Source organism: Schistocerca gregaria, chromosome 6 (assembly GCF_023897955.1).
Source record: "Schistocerca gregaria isolate iqSchGreg1 chromosome 6, iqSchGreg1.2, whole genome shotgun sequence".
Lineage (NCBI taxonomy): Eukaryota > Metazoa > Arthropoda > Insecta > Orthoptera > Acrididae > Schistocerca > Schistocerca gregaria.
In genome coordinates this window covers 133,700,896-133,721,003 of record NC_064925.1, presented here as the reverse complement: position 1 = coordinate 133,721,003, position 20,108 = coordinate 133,700,896, and the positions used below count along the sequence as shown (strand labels likewise).

Below are 20,108 nucleotides of genomic sequence, written 5' to 3'. Positions count from 1 at the left end.
AGAAGAAACCGACATTGTACACTGTTTGAGACATCCAAGAAAGTCCGCCTTTGGTAGCTGATTGGTTAGGGCGACGTAATGTCATCCCTAACGATCCGGGTTCGATTTCCAGCTCGGTCGGAGATTTTCTCCGCTCAGGGACTGGATGTTGTGTTGTCCTTATCATCATCACTTCATCCCCATCGACACGTAAGTCGCAGAAGTGGAGTCATCTCGAAAGACTTGCATTAGGCGAACGGTGTATCCGACGGAAGGCCCTAGCCATATCCTACGAAACACTATATTTAGTTTGAGAATGATGGATATAATGTCAACTACGGAAAACGTAGCCCGAATCCGAGATGAACTAAACTCTGATGTCTTTTCCAGGACTGTTCCAACAGGTGATAACGGTGAGCGGCACGGCGCATGCGCCGTGGTCGCTGGTGGCGGGGCACAGGGCGTCGGCGGCGGCGCGGCGCGTCGCGGCGTTCGCCGGCTGTAACTCCTCCGACGCCGCCTCCGCCGTCGTCGCCTGTCTGCGCAACAGGACGCTCAACAACATCACCATAGCCTACCGGCAGCTCTGCGTACGTAATCGCTGTCAAATATGAGTGTGTGTGTGTGTGTGTGTGTGTGTGTGTGTGTATGAGTGTGTGTGTAAGCACTCAAAGTAATTAAAACGTGGGAGGCCCAGAAGTTAGTAGTTTGTACACTATTCTCCATTAACTCTTCTTATCTGAATTTCTGCCGCCTGTATCTAGGTGAAGGAGATCGCCAACCTACTGGAGTGATGAACTCATTGCTACTGTCGAAGCCAGAAGTGCGTTCCATTTGTTGGCGGCCTTCGCGTGTATGTTCTTCTGTTTTGAATTTCCCAGCTCTGGCTGATGTTCAGCCGAGAGGTTCTTCGTTGGTATACTCTGTTCTTTTTCCTTGTGTTAACCATACGTTACATTTGTACTTCCTTTACAAATAGCTTTACACTGGAAGAGTGCAGTCATTTGCAGATCTCACAAAACGCGTTACCTCGGCTTGCAGCTACATTCTTCCATAAGTTAAAACACCAAAGCGGTGAATGAAAGTTTGTGTCAAGGCCGGGAATCGAACCCCGGTCTCCTGCTTACTAAGAAGATGCGTTATCCACTACTCCATATTAACACAGTGGTTCAACCAACAGCACGGGTCACCACGGCACGCCTCCCTCCTCGATCTAAATGCTGCTGCCCCAGCCTACTTTAAATTCCCCCTCATAGAACTCCCGATGCACTCCATGTTCTGAAATAGACTACTGGCCATTAAACTTGCTACACCACGAACGATGCTGTGATTTGCAAATGATTAGCTTTTCAGAGCTTTCACACAAGATTGGCGCCGGTGGCGACACCTACAACGTGTTGACATGAGGAAAGTTTCCAACTGATTTCTCATACACAAACAGCAGTTGACCGGCAGTGCCTGGTAAAACGTTGATATGATGCTTCGTGTAGGGAGGAGTAATGCGTACCATCACGTTGCCGACTTTGATAATTGCGGTGTATCGTGTCGCGACATTGCTGCACTCGTTGGTCGAGATCCAATGACTGTTAGCAAAATTTGAAGTCGTTGGGTTCAGGAGGGTAATACGGGGTAATACGGAACGCCGTGCTGGATCCCAACGGCCTCGTATCACTAGCAGTCGAGATGACAGGCATTTTATCCGCAAAGCTGTAACGGATCATGCAGCGACTTCTCGATCCCTGAGTCAACAGATGGGAACGTCTGCAAGACAATAACCATCTGCACGAACACTTCGACGACGTTTGCAGCAGCATGGACTATCAGCTCGAAGACAGTGAGTGCGGTTACCCTTGACGCTGCATCACAGACAGGAGCGCCTGCGATGGTGTACTCCACGACGAACCTGGGTGCACGAATAGCAAAACGTCATTTTTTTCGGATGAATACAGGTTCTGTTTACAGCATCCGTGTGTGGCGACATCGCGGTGAAGGTACATTGGAAGCGTGTATTCGTCATCGCCATACTGGCGTATCACCCGGCGTGATGGTATGGGGTGCCGTTGGTTACACTTCTTGTCACCTCTTTTCGCACTGATGTCACTTTGAACAATGGACGTTACATTTCAGATGTGTTGCGACCCGTGGTTCTACCCTTCATTCGATCCCTGCGATACCCTACATTTCAGCAGGATAATGCACAAACCGCATGTGCAGGTCCTGTACAGGCCTTTCTGTATCTCTCACCAACTGAAAACGTCTGGTCAATGTTGGCCGAGCAACTGGCTCGTCACAATACGCCAGACACTACTCTTGATGAACTGTGGTATCTTGTTGAAGCTGCATGAGCTGCTGTACCTGTACACGCCATCCAAGCTCTGTTTGATTGAATGCCCAGGCGTATCAAGGCCGTTATTACGACCAGAGGTAGTTGTTCTAGGAACTGGTTTCTAAGGATCTATGCACCCAAATTGCGTAAAAATGTAATGAAATGTCAGTTCTAGTATAATATATTTGTCCAATGAATATCCGTTTATCATTTGCATTTCATCTTGATGTAGCAATTCTAATGGCCAGTAGTGTAGCACCTCAGCATCGAACTTATATGGGGGATCCAGCCTGAAACCCAGGTGCATGTACTCATACATGCAGGAGGATCTGCAGCGAATTGACGCATGCTGCACGGAATGGCAATTGAATCTCAATGTAGCGAAGTGTAATGTGATGCGAATACATAGAAAGATAGGTCCCTTATCGTTTAGCTACAAAATAGCAGGTCAGCAACTGGAAGCAGTTAATTCCATAAATTATCTGGGAGTACGCATTAGGAGTGATTTAAAATGGAATGATCATATAAAGTTGATCGTCGGTAAAGCAGATGCCAGACTAAGATTCATTGGAAGAATCCTAAGGAAATGCAATCCGACAACAAAGGAAGTAGGTTACAGTACGCTTGTTCGCCCAATGCATGAGTACTGCTCAGCAGTGTGGGATCCGCACCAGGTAGGGTTGATAGAAGAGATAGATAAGATCCAACGGAGAGCAGCGCGCTTCGTTACAGGATCATTTAGTAATTGCGAAAGCGTTACGGAGATGATATATAAACTCCAGTGGAAGACTCTGCAGGAGAGACGCTCAGTAGCTCGGTACGGGCTTTTGTTAAAGTTTCGAGAACATACCTTCACCGAAGAGTCAAGCAGTATATTGCTCCCTCCTACGTATATCTCGCGAAGAGACCATGAGGACAAAATCAGAGAGATTAGAGCCCACACAGAAGCATACCGACAATCCTTCTTTCCACGTACAATACGAGACTGGAATAGAAGGGAGAACCGAAAGAGGTACTCAGGGTACCCTCCGCCATACACCGTCAGGTGGCTTGCGGAGTACGGATGTAGATGTAGATGTAGATACAAATGAAATGAAAGAATTTCAGAGATTTCACTGGTCTCATACTGTGAAAGGGGGAATTTAAAGTAGGCTGGGGCTGTAGTGAGAATTTGGACAAAGGAGGAAAGCGTGCCAGAGTAACCCGTGCTGTTGATTGAACCGCAGTGCCGAACTGTCTTAGTCGCTGACACACCTGTATCGTAAGCATGAAACCCAGATTCGTTTCGCGGCGTTGGTCCAAATTTTCACCCCTCGCTTCAGTCTATATAGATAAAAATTGTATCAATATTAGACTAAAAAGTCTCTGAACTTGGGTCGTTTCATTTCTATAAGTACCGGCACCTGGGTTTCAGTTTGGATACCCCTTTACGTTGGATGCTGTGGTGCTATTCCAGAACATGGAGAGCCTTGGAAATTCTGTTCCTGTGTAAAGGGTAATTTAAAGTACACCTTGGCAGGAGCAAGAATTTGGATCGAGGAGGGAGGTGTGCCTTGATATTGTGTGCAGTTTTCTGAACCGCTATTCGAAAGTGTCTTAGTGGCTAACGCACTGCCTAAAAAGGAGGAGGCAAGGGTTCGATTCCCCGCCTTGGTACAAATTTTCACTTGCCGCTTCAGTCTATATATATATATATATATATATATATATATATATACATACAGTCATACCTCTATGAGACCAGTAAATTCTGTGAAGTCGTGTCGTTTTATTTACTTTAAAATGGGTTGAGTACTTTTTCTGGAAATTAGTCCTTGGTACAAATGCTCAAATGTGTGTCAATACCTAAGGGACCAAACTTCTGAGGTCGTCGGTCTCTAGACTGACAAACTACTTAAACTAACTTATGCTAAAAACAACACACACACCCATGCCCGAAGGAGGACTCGAACCTCCGGCGGTAGGGGCCTCGCAGTCCGTGACATGCCGCCTCAAACCGGGCGGCCTCTCCGCGCGGCTTTGTTCCTTGAATTCCCTTCTATTTTTTCGCAGCTTTTTTGTGTGGACCGCCAAAGAAATGTATATAACTATCAGTTTAAATCATGTTTATTTTTAGGATACACGTAAAATATGGGAGAGATTGCCACAGATAGAAAAGCAATTTGAAGAGGCAATCATTAAAACACTGCTGGTTTCCGTTTCGGAGAGATCTTTTCACGAACTTCTATCATCAAAATTCTGCTCCGAATCAGAAAATATTTTGTTGCTGCCGACATACATAGGCAGGGAAACCGCTGCTCTCACGAAAGGATTTAATAGTTCATTTTTCCATCGCGCTTTTCGAGAGTGCGAAGGTAGTGGAAAAGTTTTAAGATGGTTCGATGAACCCTCTGCCAGGAACTTAATTGTGAATACTAATTTAGTGATGACAATGTATATCAGGTTTTAATGCTGATATTTATTCCAACAAAACGACTATATACGTTGGTGTGTGGAATGTATGAGAATGGCGGTATAGCATCAGACTTTCGCAAAAATATCATCCACACAATTCCGAAGATTGAAAGAGCCGACAAGTGCGAGAATTATCTCACACTCAGTTTGGTAGCACATGCATCCGAGCTGTTTACAAGAATAGTATACAGAAGAATGGAAAAGAGGCGTGAGAACGTATTAGATGACGATCAGTTTAGCTTTAGGAAAGATAAAAGTAGCAGAGATGCAATTCTGACATTGCAGTTGATAGTGGAACAAGGACCAAAGAAAAATCAAGACACGTTCATAGAATTTATTGACCTGGAAAAAGCATTCGATAGTGTAAAGCGGTGCAAGATGTTTGAAACTCCGAGAAAAATAGGGGAAAACCATAGGAAAAGAGGGTAATATACAATATGTACAAGAGCGAAGGGGGAATAATACGAGTGGAAGACCAAGTACAAAGTGGTTGCTCGAATTAAAAAGGGTGTAAGACAGGTATCTAGTCTTGTACTCCTACTGTTCAGAAGAACCAATGACGGAAATAAAATAAACGTTCCTGGATTCAATTAAAATTCAAAGTGAAATGATATCAATGATAAAATTCACTAATAACATTACCATGCTTACTGAATGTAGAAAGGCAAATAGTATGTGCTGAATGGAATGAACAATCTAATGAGTACAATCCATGGATTGAGAGTAAAAAGAAGAAAGATGAAAGTAATGAGGGCAGAAATGAGAATAGTGAGAAACTGAACATAACGACTGGTGAGCAGGAAGTACATGAAGTTAAGGAATTCTGCTACCTAGGCAGTAAAATACATGACGGACGGAGCAAGGACGACATAAAAAGCAGTCTAGCACTGACAGAAAGGGCATTCCTGGCCAAGATAAGTCTACTACTATCAAACATAGGGCTTACTTTGAGGCACAAATTTCTGAAAATATACGTTTCGAGCACAGCATTCGTATGGTAATGAAACGTGGACTGTGGGAAAACCAGAAAAGAAGAACGTTGAAGCATTGGAGATGTGGTGCTACAGAAGAATGTTGAAAGTCAGGTAGACTGATAAGGTACGGTATGAGAAGCTCTTCGCAGAATCGGTGAGGAAAGGAATACATGGAAAGCACTAACAAGAAGAAGAAGAAGGGACAGGATGATAGAACATTTGTTAAGAGATCAGGGAATAACATCATTGATGCTAGAGGGAGCTGTAGACAGTAAAAAAAGTAGAGGAAGACAGAAAGTTGAATACAGCCGGCAAGTAATTGAGGGCGTAGGCTGCAAGCGCTACTCCGAGATGAAGAAGTAGGGACAGCAGAGGAATTTACGGTGGGCCACATCAACCAAGTTAGAAGATTGATGAAAAAAAGCACTTATTTCAAAATGACATCATTCTGTGTAGTTTTTAATGTTGCTGGAATTTTCCTCTTTAATGTTATAATGTCTGCTTTATTCCTAGTGATAGGTGACTGTTGCTACGTACATATTATGTTTGGTATGTTCGATAGGAAGAAAAGTTGTTGAAGATTTCTTTTATTATAAAATGCCGGGATTGTAGTGTGTGTGTGTGTGTATGTGTGTGTGGTGTGTGTGTGTGTTTCACACACCTGCTTATGTGGGAAAATTCTGACTGTTCGTGACGTCGCTAAGCGTTTCAGAGCTGACATTTTGGTGCAAGAAAGTAGCAGAAGATGTCAAGGAATGATTGCGATGTACCAGCAGCACCACATCGTTAATGATCGGTGACAACGTTATCGGATGCTCTGGAGCTCTGTTTACAGTACTTCTACATTGTCATTACGTCGAGTGTTTGGATTTAGATAAGGTGTAGAAATATCTGTATGCTGAGTTGAGTGCCGTATCTGCTGATAATTCCTGTCAGTCACTGAACTGCCTTACAAGTAGCCAGATAATCCTTAGATGCGATACTGTTGGAGATCTGTACAGTCATCGCAATACTAAGACAAACAACATTGTTGTAATCTGGTCGTCAGGGAGAAACAGGAATCGGCAACGATTGTGGATGGGGCCGTAATCAGCTTCTGTTGGTTACAGTAAACACATACACTTTATTTGAAGAAATAACTTTCAACAATCATTTTAAAAGATTTTACTACTCTGACGGCTGAAGGCCTTACTATGAAAGACTTCAAAATTTCTTTTTTGTGGCTGACGGCCACAAGAAACTACAGAATACTCAATAGCTGAAAGCCTGAATTACAAGTGAGGAAGCAGTTACACATTAACAAACACTTAAACAATTAAAACTGTAACAAGCTGAAGGCCTTATTAAGAAAGCATTGCAAATTATTTGTCGCCTGAAGGCCACATGCAATTTCAGAATACTCAACGGCTGAAGGCCTGAACTACAAGTGAGGACGGCAATTATACGTTAAAAATACTAAACCTTTTTAAACAATTTTAACAAACTGTAACAAGGTATAGTGACGGTTGAAGGCCTTATCAAGACAGAATTGAAATTTATTTGTCGGCCGGAGGCCACAAGCAATGTTACAAACAATTAACGGCTGAAGACCTGATTAAGAAAGGATTCAAAATTATTTGGTGGCTGAAAGCCACAAGCAGTTTCAGAATACTCAATGGCTGAAGGCCTGAACTGTAAGTAAGGAAGGCAATAACATGTTAAAAATACTAAAACCCTTTTAAAACAAATTTAACGCACCGTAACAGGCTGTAGTGAAGGCTGAAGGCCTTAATAAGACAGAACTGAAAATAATTCGTCGGCTGAAAGCCACAAGCGATGTTAAGAACAATTAACTGCTGAAGGCCTGAATTACATGTGAGGAAGGCAATCGCACATTATAACATTAGCGTAAATTTTAAACAATAATGACAACTTGACAAGTAAGATGGAATGATCGACAAGCAGTGCTCCCTGGATCGACCTGAGGATGATGACTACAGATGTGTAAGCGGTGAGACAGGCAGCCGAGAGTAATGTTCACCTAAGACGGGCATCTCAGACTAGAGACGGTTTAAACGCCGACCAACCTTCTTAGCAAATCCACCTAACGCCAGATAACCAGTACAACACGGGCACAATTCAGGAGAGAGCGAAATGACAGACAGCACTGCATACCCAGAATCCGGTGTTTAAAACACCATAAGGCAGAAAGAACCACTATAACCCAGGTAGACAAGGAAAACAACTATCCATGCCCCAATGAAGAAAGGTGTCAAATTACAAGGCAAGCCAGACAGCATCGGCAAGACGAGGAAAAGTACACTGCCGCAAAATACGCTAACCTCCAGGGCAGGTAACTGTGGCGTTAGCGGCCACTAGGCAGTAAGATACCGCTGGTTGCACTTCAGTAATAATAACAGTAAATCCAAACTAACATCAAGCCGTAGAAGGAGGCTAATAGCTTCTGCCAAACTGACAGACTCCACTTGTTGCGTATGGTCCCACCGACCCTGGGAGCAGCAACACGCAAACAACTGCGAGTTCTCAAACAGTGGAGGTTTCAGTAATGGACACGTTTCACTCAACTTCAAAGGTCCTGGGTTCGGTCGTCGGCTACAGCCCCTCGATCCGACAGTGTCTGCACGCCACCAGTGGTCCCGGCCTGCCCTCGCGCTGCAGACCTCCTCGCTGCTATGTCAAAAGCACCCACTGCCTGACACAAACGGCTACCCGGAAGTACTATCCGTGGCACCAAAGATAGTACCACATTACTGGCTATCGATAACCGCTGCTGCTGCCGCTCGTGGACAAACAGTACTAGCAAACTCAGTGGAGCCATTAACACAAGAAGGAAACGAGACGCCACTGCTGCTATTACAATACGGCAAGTTATGAACGGCTCATCAGTTACATTTCAAACTCTGTCAACTTTGAATGGTCATTATGATATATTGCGGTAAACTGCAGTTAAAGACCTGCAGTGTTAGCTGCCTATCTTTTAAAAGTGCAGCAAGATTAATGACTTACTAGATCCGCAGACGTACATGAAGCTGAGTAAAGACCCGAGTGATAAAGTTCTTTGAACGGTTACGCGGTTAATTAAGAAGTCCTCTATCGAACAGAACGTTCAGAAAAGTCTGTTCAATTCAGTTGCGCTGCCACCAAGACCCTATGGCTTGCCGAAGGTTCATAAACAACTTGTTCCTCTGAGACCTATAGTGAGTGCCATTGGTTCGCCCACCTATTCTATTGCCAAGTTTTTGACAACGCTATTACGGCCGCATGTGGGACGATCGGACTCCTATATCAAGAATTCTGCACATTTCATCAGTAAATTAAGCGGCATAGTGGTCCAGCCGGAGGACATGTTAGTCAGTTTCGACGTGGCATCGCTATTTACTATGGTTCCTCTCAATGAGGTGTTGCAACAGCTGAATAGAAGTTTTCCTCCCGACATTGCAGAACTATTTAAATATTGCCTTACGACCACATATTTCAAATGGAACGATGAGTTCTACGAACAGACTGATGGCGTGGCAGTGGGGAGCCCCTTAAGCCCGGTTATAGCTAACTTTTTCATGGAAAAATTCGAGGCGCAGGCTCTAGAAACTGCCAACAAAAAACCGAATATCTGGTTCCGCTACGTAGATGATACGTTTGTGTTGTGGAGGCATGGCAGAGAGGAACTAGGCCGTTTTCACAAACATCTAAACGGTATTAATCCGAAGATTCAGTTTACCATGGACGAGGAGGCAGAAGGGAGACTAAATTTTCTGGATGTGCTAGTTTACAAGAAACAGGATGGTAGTTTAGGCCATACAGTTTACCGGAAACCCACGCACACGGATCGTTATCTACACCGGGATTCGAACCACCACCCACAACAAAAGCGAGGCATAATAAAAACGTTGGCGGATAGAGCGAGGAACATCTGTGAACCTGGGCTACTGGATACGGAACTGGAACACCTCACTGATGCATTACTCAGGAATGGTTACTCGGCTGCTGAGATAAAAAGAGCGTTAAGACCGCCGCGTGAAAATCATAGCAATGCACAAGCGCTTGCAAAATCGAAAGTTTTCCTGCCTTTTATTAAGGACGTCACTGACCGCATAGGGAAAATATTGAAAAAACGGAATATCGCGGTGATTTACAAACCTACCCGGAAGATACAAGAACACCTGAGATTGGCTAAGGTTGCTCGTAAACCGCTGGAAAAAGCAGGAATTTACAGGATCCCGTGTAGTTGTGGGGAGGTATATGTGGGTACCACAAAAAGAACGGTCAAAAAACGACTAGAAGAGCACAAGGGCAATTGTAGAAGGGGAGAGATTGATAGATCAGCTGTTGCGGAACACGCTTTGCAGTCAGGAGACCACCACATTTATTTTGATAGAACTCAAGTACTGGCAGCCACAAGCGGATATCATGAAAGGCTTTACAGAGAGGCTATAGAGATTATGAAACACCCCAGGAATTTTAATAGGAAGGAGGAGGGCGTGAAATTGAATGACATCTGGATGCCGGTGCTGAAGAAGATGTGTACCAGTCTTCCGCCATGGGATGATAGCAACAGCGGACGGCGGCAACCGACAACGGCCAATTGCGCTCGCGTATTCAAAACATGTGACGTTACGCCTATGCGCGGGAGCATGCGAAAACAAAAATTTGCTGCAGTCAGTAGTGAGACAGTGTGTGTTTCGGAAGTTAACAGAAGCCACGAACCCCCTTGAAGATGTCCTCCGCAGATGGGGACGAAACGTTGGGTTACAATGCGAAATCCATCAGACCACGGCATAATAGCCCGGAAAAGAATTTTATTAATCATGACAGTTCCGGCCGTGAAAGTTTACATTTTACAGTAAGCGATCTGTAGGATAACGGCTATCACGCCTATGAGATGTTGCAGTTACTCAGCAAATAACTTTCGAAATCTAAACTGTGGTGTGACATTATCACTGAAGTAGCTTTGGGCTCGACTGAACACAGTCACAAGTCAGATACGAGGAAGGTATGCCCCGCCAGTTACGATTGGACCTCCATTTCATGGAAATCGGGCACAGTGATTCTATTGCAAATTTCATTTCTACTAGGACACATACAACTCTCTTAGCGATACGGCAATTGTTTTGAAAAGTTCCGAAGGAAAAAAATATGGCTATTGATTATGAAACGATTGTTAGCTATGAAGCAAACCGGTGCAGGTATCTCAAATACACTAACGGAATTTGGGAACACGGTTGCCTCATCACCCAAAAGAGACAAATACACTTTGGTGAAAAAAGTCATGTGACATCTCCTAATTTCGTGTCAGACCTCGACATGGAATGGACTCAAGAAGTCGATGGAAATCCTATCGAGTATTATTGAACTAAGCTCCCTCTATAGCCGTTCGAAACAGCAAATGTGTTGCCACTGTAGGACGTTGTGCACTAACAGACCTCTTGCTAATATCTCAGAAATATTCGATGGAATTCATGTAGCCCGACCTGGCTGACAAATCATTCAGTCAAAGTGTCAAGAATGTTTTTTGAAGCAATAGTGGACAATTGCGGCCCGGTGACACGAGATCATAGCTTGGGAACATGCAGTCCATGAATGGCTGTAAATGGTCTCCAAGTAACCGAACATACACATTTCCGTGAAATGATCGCTTCAACTGGGCCAGGGGGCCTAGTAGATTTCATGTAAAAACTGACCACCAGCTTGCACACTGCCTTTGTTGATAACTTGGGTCTATGGTTCAAACGGCTCTGAGCACTATGGGACTTATCTTCTGAGGTCATTAGTCCCCTAGAACTTAGAACTACTTCAACGTAACTAACCTAATGACATCACACACATCCATTCCCGAGGCAGGATTCGAACCTGCAACCGTAGCGGTAGCGTGATTCCAGCCTGTAGCGCCTAGAACCGCTCGGCCACCCTGGCCGGCTGGGTCTATGGATTCGTGCGGTATGCACCACTCTCGATCCCTACTATCACCTCTTACCAACTGAAATCAGGAGTCATCTGACCAGGCCAGGGTTTTCCAGTCGTCTATGGTTCAACCTATACGGTCACGAGCCTGGGAAAGCCTCTGCAAGCGATGTTGTGCTGTTAGCAAAGGCACTCGAGTCGGTCGTCTACTGCCATAGCCCATAAAAGCCAGTCATAATGGATACGTTCTTAGTACGTCCCACATTGATTTCTGTTTTTATTTCTCGCCGGATACCTGGATTTTAAGACTGGAAACTATACGCAAACCTAGTTGCTCTCGATCGTTAAGTAAAGGCTGTCGGCCTCTTTCTTGTCCACACTGAGAGGTAGCACCTGAAATCTGGTTTTCTCGGCACACTCCTGACACTGTGGACATCAGGATATTGAAATCCCTAGCAATTTCCGAAATGGGATGTCCCATGTGTCTAGCTCCAACTACCACTCTGTGTTCAAATTCTGTTTATTCCCGTAGTGCTGTCATAATCATGTCTAACTCCTTTACACAGGAAGTACCTCAGTACAAATGACAGATTTACCGATGCACTGCCCTTTTGTATCTTGTGTACGTGATACTACAGCCAACTGTATCCCATTACTTGTCACATTAGCGTTTTGTGTGTTTCACAAAGTCGTCTTGTATGAGTCATTTGGCTCCCACATGCTTGTAATGAGTTCAAAAATGACATTTAATCATCGTAGTTAACATGCAAATCATGTCACAGTCACAAATAAACAAGAAACGATTAATATAAGAAACTTCCACGTTTGTTATAATATCATCAATTGAAAAGTAAATCTCGGCTGTAATTTGACTGGGCGTAGACATGACAGTAACTGCGAAAGTATGGAAGGAATTAAATGACTCCTGTCACCACTCGACTGCATTCGTTACGGGCGAAACCACGAACGGTAGATGCAAGGGCAGGGTGACATGTTGATTTCTCCTCGTCGTTTGTATGGCATTTTGACGAAGTCGGCAGCTTTAACTTTCCGTGTTCTACAGCTGTGCACCAACGACCGACGTCCTCACCAGCTTAACCAGTTCCATCTTTCCACGTTAGCTGAATTAATCCCTCAGGTTCAGTGTGCTTGCTGTCCAACGCAGTGTCTTAGTCTCGTGTTATTGCCCATCTCTAAGACACGGTGTTAAGCATGTGGAGATGTTTAAAGGTTCATGTATCAGATTGCAATGAATCATAACTTCAAGGCGGAGCGGCATTGAATATGAGGTGCAACAATACAGTAATAAGACTGATGTGAAAAAACTGTTGCTTACCGTTTTAGTCAAGATTGGTGTTGTCTCCAAAGTAGTTCCCTTCTGATTGCACTCTTTTTTCAGCGATTCTGCCATTGATTGTAACATTTGTGGAACTCCTCTTCTGTAATATCCTCCAAGACCCTCGTCACAGTTTTTTGGACATCTTGTTTTGTATGAAAATGGTGTCCCTTGACCGCCGTTTAGACTCCTGGAAATAGAAAAAAGTCGCACAGAGCGATATCTGGTGAATATGGTGGCTGTGCTAGTACTGAAAATTGTTTTGAGGTTAAAAATTGCTGTACTGACAGATAGTATGGGATGGCGCATTATCGTGATGCAGAATCCAATTATCAGCATTGCTGGTACGGACACGTAGAACTCTTTTACGAAGTCTTTCTAAAATATCTTTGTTGTAATATTGGTTAACTGGTTGTCCAGTAGGCACCCACTCTTTATGAACAATTCTCATGGAAAATAAGAAGAACACAAGGAAGCATTTTACTTATGACTTTGACATGCGAGCTTTCTTTGGTCTGGGTGATCCCTTTGAGCACCATCGCGAACTGTGGCGTTTTGTCTCTGGATCATACTGAAAAATCCAACTTTCATCACCAGTGGTAACACGGCTCAACAATTCTGCATTGATTTCCGTTTCCTGTAACAGATCGGCTCCCACATTTTTCCGTGTTTCTCGCTGTTGTGGTGTGACATCTTTAGGGACCATTTTTGCACAAATCCTTCTCCTACCAAGATCTTCAGTTATTCTTAGACTAACCGTTTTTCGATTGATGTTCAGTTCTTCTGCAATAATTTTCACCGATAATCTTCGTTCAGATCGTACGGGTTCACGCACCCTGGCCAAGTTGACATCCGCCTGTGAGGTTGATGGTCGTCCACTGCGGTCTTCATCTTCAGCATTCGTTCTGCCTTCACCAAACATTTTAAGCCAACGAAAAACTTGAGCTCTTGACATAACCTCCTCTCCAAAAGCCTTCCGAAGCTTACTGTAAGTTGTTGTAGCGTTTTCTCCCAATTTAACGCAAAAAGAAATGGCATATCATTGCGCAATATTATGCGATTCCATTTCCTTGATGAGAGACACAAACACGTGTTAAATTATTACAGCACAACTCACGACTGGGCAGTTGCATCGATGTGCCCCTTGGACTAGAAGCAGCTTATACACCAAGGTCAAAGATATTGTGCCTACGCAAGTCTGCAGAGTTGCCACATGTTGCAAAGAAAATCAGTCTCATTACTTTATTGTATCACCTCGTATATCACAAAATGCCAATAAACATCAGAGTCAAACTTCCCAAGTATGAATGCCTACGAAGACAAAACTTACTGTTTCTTCTGATGCCTCTGAATGACTGCTCACCAGCTCTCCACTCTACCCTCACTATCTCTTTACTAATAGACTGTCTTACTGTTTGCTCACTGACTGACTGATTGTCTATGAGCAGCCTGCCTATGTCACTTCACTGGATAAATATCCACTGAATCCTCCCATTTGGAAGATTCTGTCCTCCAGGGCGCTGAATTTTCCTTCCTTTTTTACTTTGCCATTGGAGGGTTCAATCTGCAATCTCACCAACTGGCTGATGTATGTTGTGTAAATACACCTCACAATCTTCGCCCAGCATGAAAATTTCTGATCTTGCCGAGGCCTGCCTGTGACCCAGGAACTTCCACCTCATTCTCAGGTTATTCCTTAGTATAGCAGTTTCCAGCTAATAACAAATTGGTAGAAATTGCATCACATTTTTGTCTACATTTTGGAGTTGTCTAGAAAGCAGCCACTTGTTTCTAACGGGAGTGCCTGTGTGTTGCTCAAGTTTCCCCACGTGCGTTAAGGCGTGACAACGGTCCAAAAAAGACACATGAAAACAGATGTAGGAATAGAACAACTAAAACAAATTAAAATATTTGTAAAGTAAGAATTTAGGAGATGCGTGAAGCAGGGGAAGCACCAAAGCAGAATAAGCAAGATGTTCTTTCTGATAAGAGCTCTAAAAAATTCTGTACAATGAGAGCATTTCGATAGATGTATCTGAAAGTGTACATCGTCAGCTTAACTTTCTTGGAATTAAAAACTGGGCGCTAAAGAGAAGGATAGAACGAAAGTGGTAGCACATGAAGAGTAAAGCTAATTGTAAGCTGTCAAAATATGTACACGTGTAATACAAGGAAAAATGGTTGGTTCCGACAAGCACCCATCTCAAAAATTTAAATCGAAGTTTATCTGCATAGGAAGCCACAGGTGAAGATATTATTATGTGTAGATAAAGATTTTTGAACGAAATAACACAAGAGTATGCACAGGTACAGTTACTCCTTCCGTCTTCCCTTGCCACGCAGAAGCATAGACTACATAAGTAGGTAACCCCAGAAGATCCCACACAGCGAGGAATTAACAACAAAATGATCTGGTAGGTAATAGCACTAGGTATAGTTTTGAAGTATATTACTGAAGGAAGTGCTTCGAACCACAAGGATATCATTACTACTGCAGAACAAAAATTAAAAGACAAAATGAAATGACAAACATATGTTGTAGCCTACTTACGAAATGATACACAGGATCATAGACAATTCGATGATAAATGTCAAAAGAAGCCGAATGAAAACGTAATTGCAAAGATACGGGAAGAAATAAAATAACATACGCTACAGGCATAACTAACACTTGGCACGAGAACATTAAATTGAGCTGAGAGACTCTCAGTTCAGAGGTCGCAAGCAAAGGGCGATATAAAAAATAATCAGTCCTTTTAGTGACTAATGATCTATAATTGACGAAAGTGTTTCCTGAACTGCTATCGAAGTGCCTAACGTTGACGCTGCTATCCAAGTGGGCCATCACCAGTCGGGTGCGACGCTTGTCATGACATACAGGTTGATGCTCTCACGTTGTCGTCCTGGAATGGAGGTCGGTGGGCGTACTATTTGCAGACTTCTTGTCACAGCCTTCTCTTCTTTGCCGTTCCCGACTGGCGTGCCCACGCTTGATTTTACGCCGTAGCACTAAGAGTACATGACATAGAAGACAAGTGGCACGATTACGGTGACGTTATACAAGACAAGGGTTGGTGTGGCACATAATGCACTAGAAAAAAGTTGTGTGTGTGGAAGCCGAAGTCCAAGGAATTATTCGGAGTGTTACAAAGGTCACTCAATTTTTAATACGATAATTGTAATGGTATCGTTGTCAATGTTGCTCTGAGTCCCAGGTTAAATACTATCGAGTGCTTAGGATTTGAATAGAAATTATCACTTGTAATCGTTATTCCGTTAACGGTTGTGTCAAAATAGCGGGGAAAAAGAAGGAGTTTCACGACACCCTATTGCTCATTGAGTGACAAACTGCTCCCAAATGAAGGAGAAATTAACAATGATCAATGACGCTACACTGTGTAAGGCATTACACGTTTGGGGGTTGAATGAAATGGTACGGAAAGATGCTTCTAACCCCTAGTGCCACGAGGTAAAAGATCCTCTTATAATGCTCGCGTCCGACGAGCGAATTCGGCTACAGTAACTCACATTGTGCGCGACTTGCAGATGCTTTATCTGAATGTTAGTTACAACGGTAGCTGCGTTTGCTAACAATACTTCGGGTATACATACGTACGCCACAAGCAGAAGATGATGAGGTAGTATACGAAGGCAATGAACGGCGATGGTAGCAATTTAGATAGTATACGTCCTACGTCGCTAGATTAATGCTGCTGGTTATAACGTTCTTGCAGTGGAAAATGTGGTTATAGTTTGAGGTGTTAATCGTATGAAAATTACAAAATGCTTTTATTTGGCTACGACTTTTTAACATTAAGAGATGTTTTCAGTCTCCTTGAGTGAATGGTATTTTAACTTTTCATGGTTATTATATTTTAGAATAAGATATGTAGAGTAAAGTTTATGCTCGGCGCCTATAGGTACCTTAACACATTTTAAACGATGAATTCCTATCACCAATTGTCAGTTATCTTCTACTTCGTGTAATGTAAACGATTCACTTCTCGAAGAAGACAACGTTATTGGAGTTGTCATTGTGGTCTTTACTCCGAGAACTCTGATGCTGATCTCCACACTATGCAAGCATCTTGATATACTATTAAATATTGAAACCTTCATCTATTTGAACCTGCTAATTGCATTTATTCCAAGGTCTCGTTCTACAATTTGTAACCCCCGTCTCAATCACATTGTTCTACATGACAAACTGACGATTCCTTGATGCCTCAGTGCAATTAACGGATGCCTACTTCTAGTGAAGATGTACCATAAATTTCTTTCTTACCCAAATACCTTGTCATTAGTTACGCAATCTACCTATCCGCTCTTCAGTATTCTTCTGCAGGGCACGTTTCAAGAGCTATTGTATACCGTGTGATCAAAAAGTCAGTATAAAATTGAAAACTGAATAAACCACGGAATAATGTAGATAGGGAGGTACAAATTGACATACATGCTTGGAATGACATGTGGTTTTACTAGAACAAAAAAAAAAAAATACAAAAATTAAAAAATGTCCGACTGTTGGCGCTTCATCTGATCAGAATATAACAAAGTAAGACAAAGCAAAGATGATGTTCTTTACAGGAAATGCTCAATATGCCCACCATAATTCCTCAACAATAGCTGTAGTCGAGGAATAATATTGTGAACAGAACTGTAAAGCATGTCCCGAGTTATGGTGAGGCATTGGCGTCGGATGTTGTCTTTCAGTATCCCTAGAGATGTCGGTCGATCACGATACACTTGCGACGTCAGGTGACCCCAAAGCACGGAGTGAGGTCTGGGGACCAGGGAGGCCAAGCATGACGAAAGTGTCGGCTGAGCACACGATCACCAAACGACGTGCGCAAGAGATCTATAACGCGTCTAGCACTATGGGGTCCTTTTTTATTTGGTTCTAATAAAACCCCATGTCATTCCAAGCATGTGTGTCAATTTTACCTCTCTGTCTACATTATTGCATGGTTCATTAAGTTTTCAAATTTATACTGACTTTTGATCACCCGGAAATTACGTGAAATGCTGGACGCCCACGTTTCATTTTCGTACAGAGAAACGTTCAAGATTAATGCGTTCAAAAAGGACTTCCACATAGTTTTATATTCTAAAAGAGCAACACTCCAGGCAAATACCTACATAAAAGACAGTTGCTACACCAAGAAGAAATGCAGATGATAAACGGGCATTCATTGGACAAATATATTATACTAGAACTGACATGTGATTACATTTTCACGCAGTTTGGGTGCATGGATTCTGAGAAATCACTACCCACAAGAGCCACCTCTGGCCGTTATAACGGCCTTGATACGCCTGCGCATTCAGTCAAACAGAGCTCGGAAGACGTGTACAGGTACAGATGCCCATGCAGTTTCAACACGATACCAGTTCATCAAGGGTGTTGACTGGCGTATTGTGACGAGCCAGTTGCTCGTCCACCATTGACCAGATGTTTTCAGTTGGTGCGAGGTCAGGAGAATGTGTCGGCCAGGGCAGTAGTTGAACATTTTCTGTATCCCGAAAGCCCGGTACAGAACCTGCAACATGCGGTCGTGCGTTGTCCTGCTGAAATGTACGGTTTCGCAGGGATCGAATGAAGGGTAGAGCCACGGGTCGTAAAACATATGAAATACAACGTCCACTGTTCAAAGTGCCGTCAATGCAAACAAGAGGTGACCGAGACGTGTAACCAATGGCACACCATACCATCACGCCGGGTGATACGCCAGTATGGCTATGACGAATACACGCTTCCAATGTGCAGTCACCGCGATGTCGCCAAACACGGATGCGGCGGTAATGATGCTGTAAACAGAACCTGGATTTATCCGAAAAACGACCTTTTGCTATTCGTGCACCCAGGTTAGTCGTTGAGTATACCATCGCAGGCGCTCCCGTCGGTGATGCAGCGTCAAGGGTAACGGCAGCCATTGTGTCCGAGCTGATAGTCCATGCTGCTGCATACGTCGGCGAACTGTTCGTGCAGATGGTTGTTGTCTTGCAATCGTCCCCATATGTTGACTTAAGGATTGAGACGTGGCTGCACGATCCGTTACAGCCATGCGGATAAGATGCCTCTTGGATCACGGCATTTCGTATTACCCTCCTGAACCCACCGATTCCATATTCTGCTAACAGCCATTGGATCTTGACCAACGCGAGGAGCAATGTCGCAATACGATAAACCGCAATCGCGATAGGCTACTGTCCGGCCTTTACCGAAGTAGGAAACGTGATGGTACGCATTTCTCCTCCTTAGACGAGGCATCACAACAACGTTTCACCAGGCAACGCCGGTCAACTGCTGTTTGTATATGAGAAATCGGTTCGAAACTTCCCTCATATCAGCACGTTGTAGTTGTCGCTACCTGTGCCAACATCGTGTGAATGCTCTGAAAGTTAAATATTTGCATATCACAGCATCTTCTTCAAAAAAATGTTCAAATGGCTCTGAGCACTATGGAACTTAACATCTTAGGTCATCAGTCTCCTAGAACTTAGAACTACTTAAACCTAACTAACCTAAGGACATCACACACATATATGCCCGAGGCAGGATTCGGACCTGCGACCGTAGCAGTCCCGAGGTTCCAGAATGAAGCGCCTACACCGCACGGCCACCGCGGCCGGCCATCTTCTTCATGTCGGTTATATTTGGCGTCTGTAGCACGTCGTTTTCTTGTTGTAGCAATTTTAATGGCGAGTAGTGTAAGTTTTAGGGTAAATGTTTCCTTGCATTTTGTTAAAAGATGACATTATCGGCGTCGGATCTTCGGCGTAAGGCCACAGAAGTAACGGTAATACAGTACGAGAGACCAAACGGGTCACTTGCAATTTTTTATTGTGTCCTCCAACAGCAACAGTCGTTTTCGTCGCACCTTAATGAGACGAGCCGCACAGCATGAGATAAGGCGAGCGCGTGGCTTCTTCCTCCACAGGCAGCGGACTCTTCCGAGTGTTCGGCGGCGGCGGCCGCGGTGGTGCAGGGTTCGTGGCTGTCGGCGCCGCTGCTCGAGAGGCGACCCGTCGACGCCTGCGAGGCTGGCGCAGGGTACAAACCGCGGCCCGCCCTGGGCGGCGTCACCAAGCACGACGGATACTACTTTGCTCGCGGTCAGTGCCCGGCACGCACAAGTGC

The 20,108-nt window shown here is 43.9% G+C and overlaps 1 protein-coding gene across 2 annotated transcripts in view; it reads left to right on the top strand.

Moving 5' to 3' along the window:
* LOC126279089 (carboxylesterase 5A-like) overlaps nucleotides 1-20,108 on the top strand; it is a 195,142-nt gene that overhangs the window by 120,488 nt on the left and 54,546 nt on the right. For both annotated transcript variants that reach the window (XM_049979552.1, XM_049979553.1), the window contains exons 7-8: nucleotides 370-569; nucleotides 19,909-20,083. In XM_049979552.1, coding sequence (XP_049835509.1) covers nucleotides 370-569; nucleotides 19,909-20,083 — 375 coding nt within the window. The remainder of the gene's footprint in view (nucleotides 1-369; nucleotides 570-19,908; nucleotides 20,084-20,108) is intronic.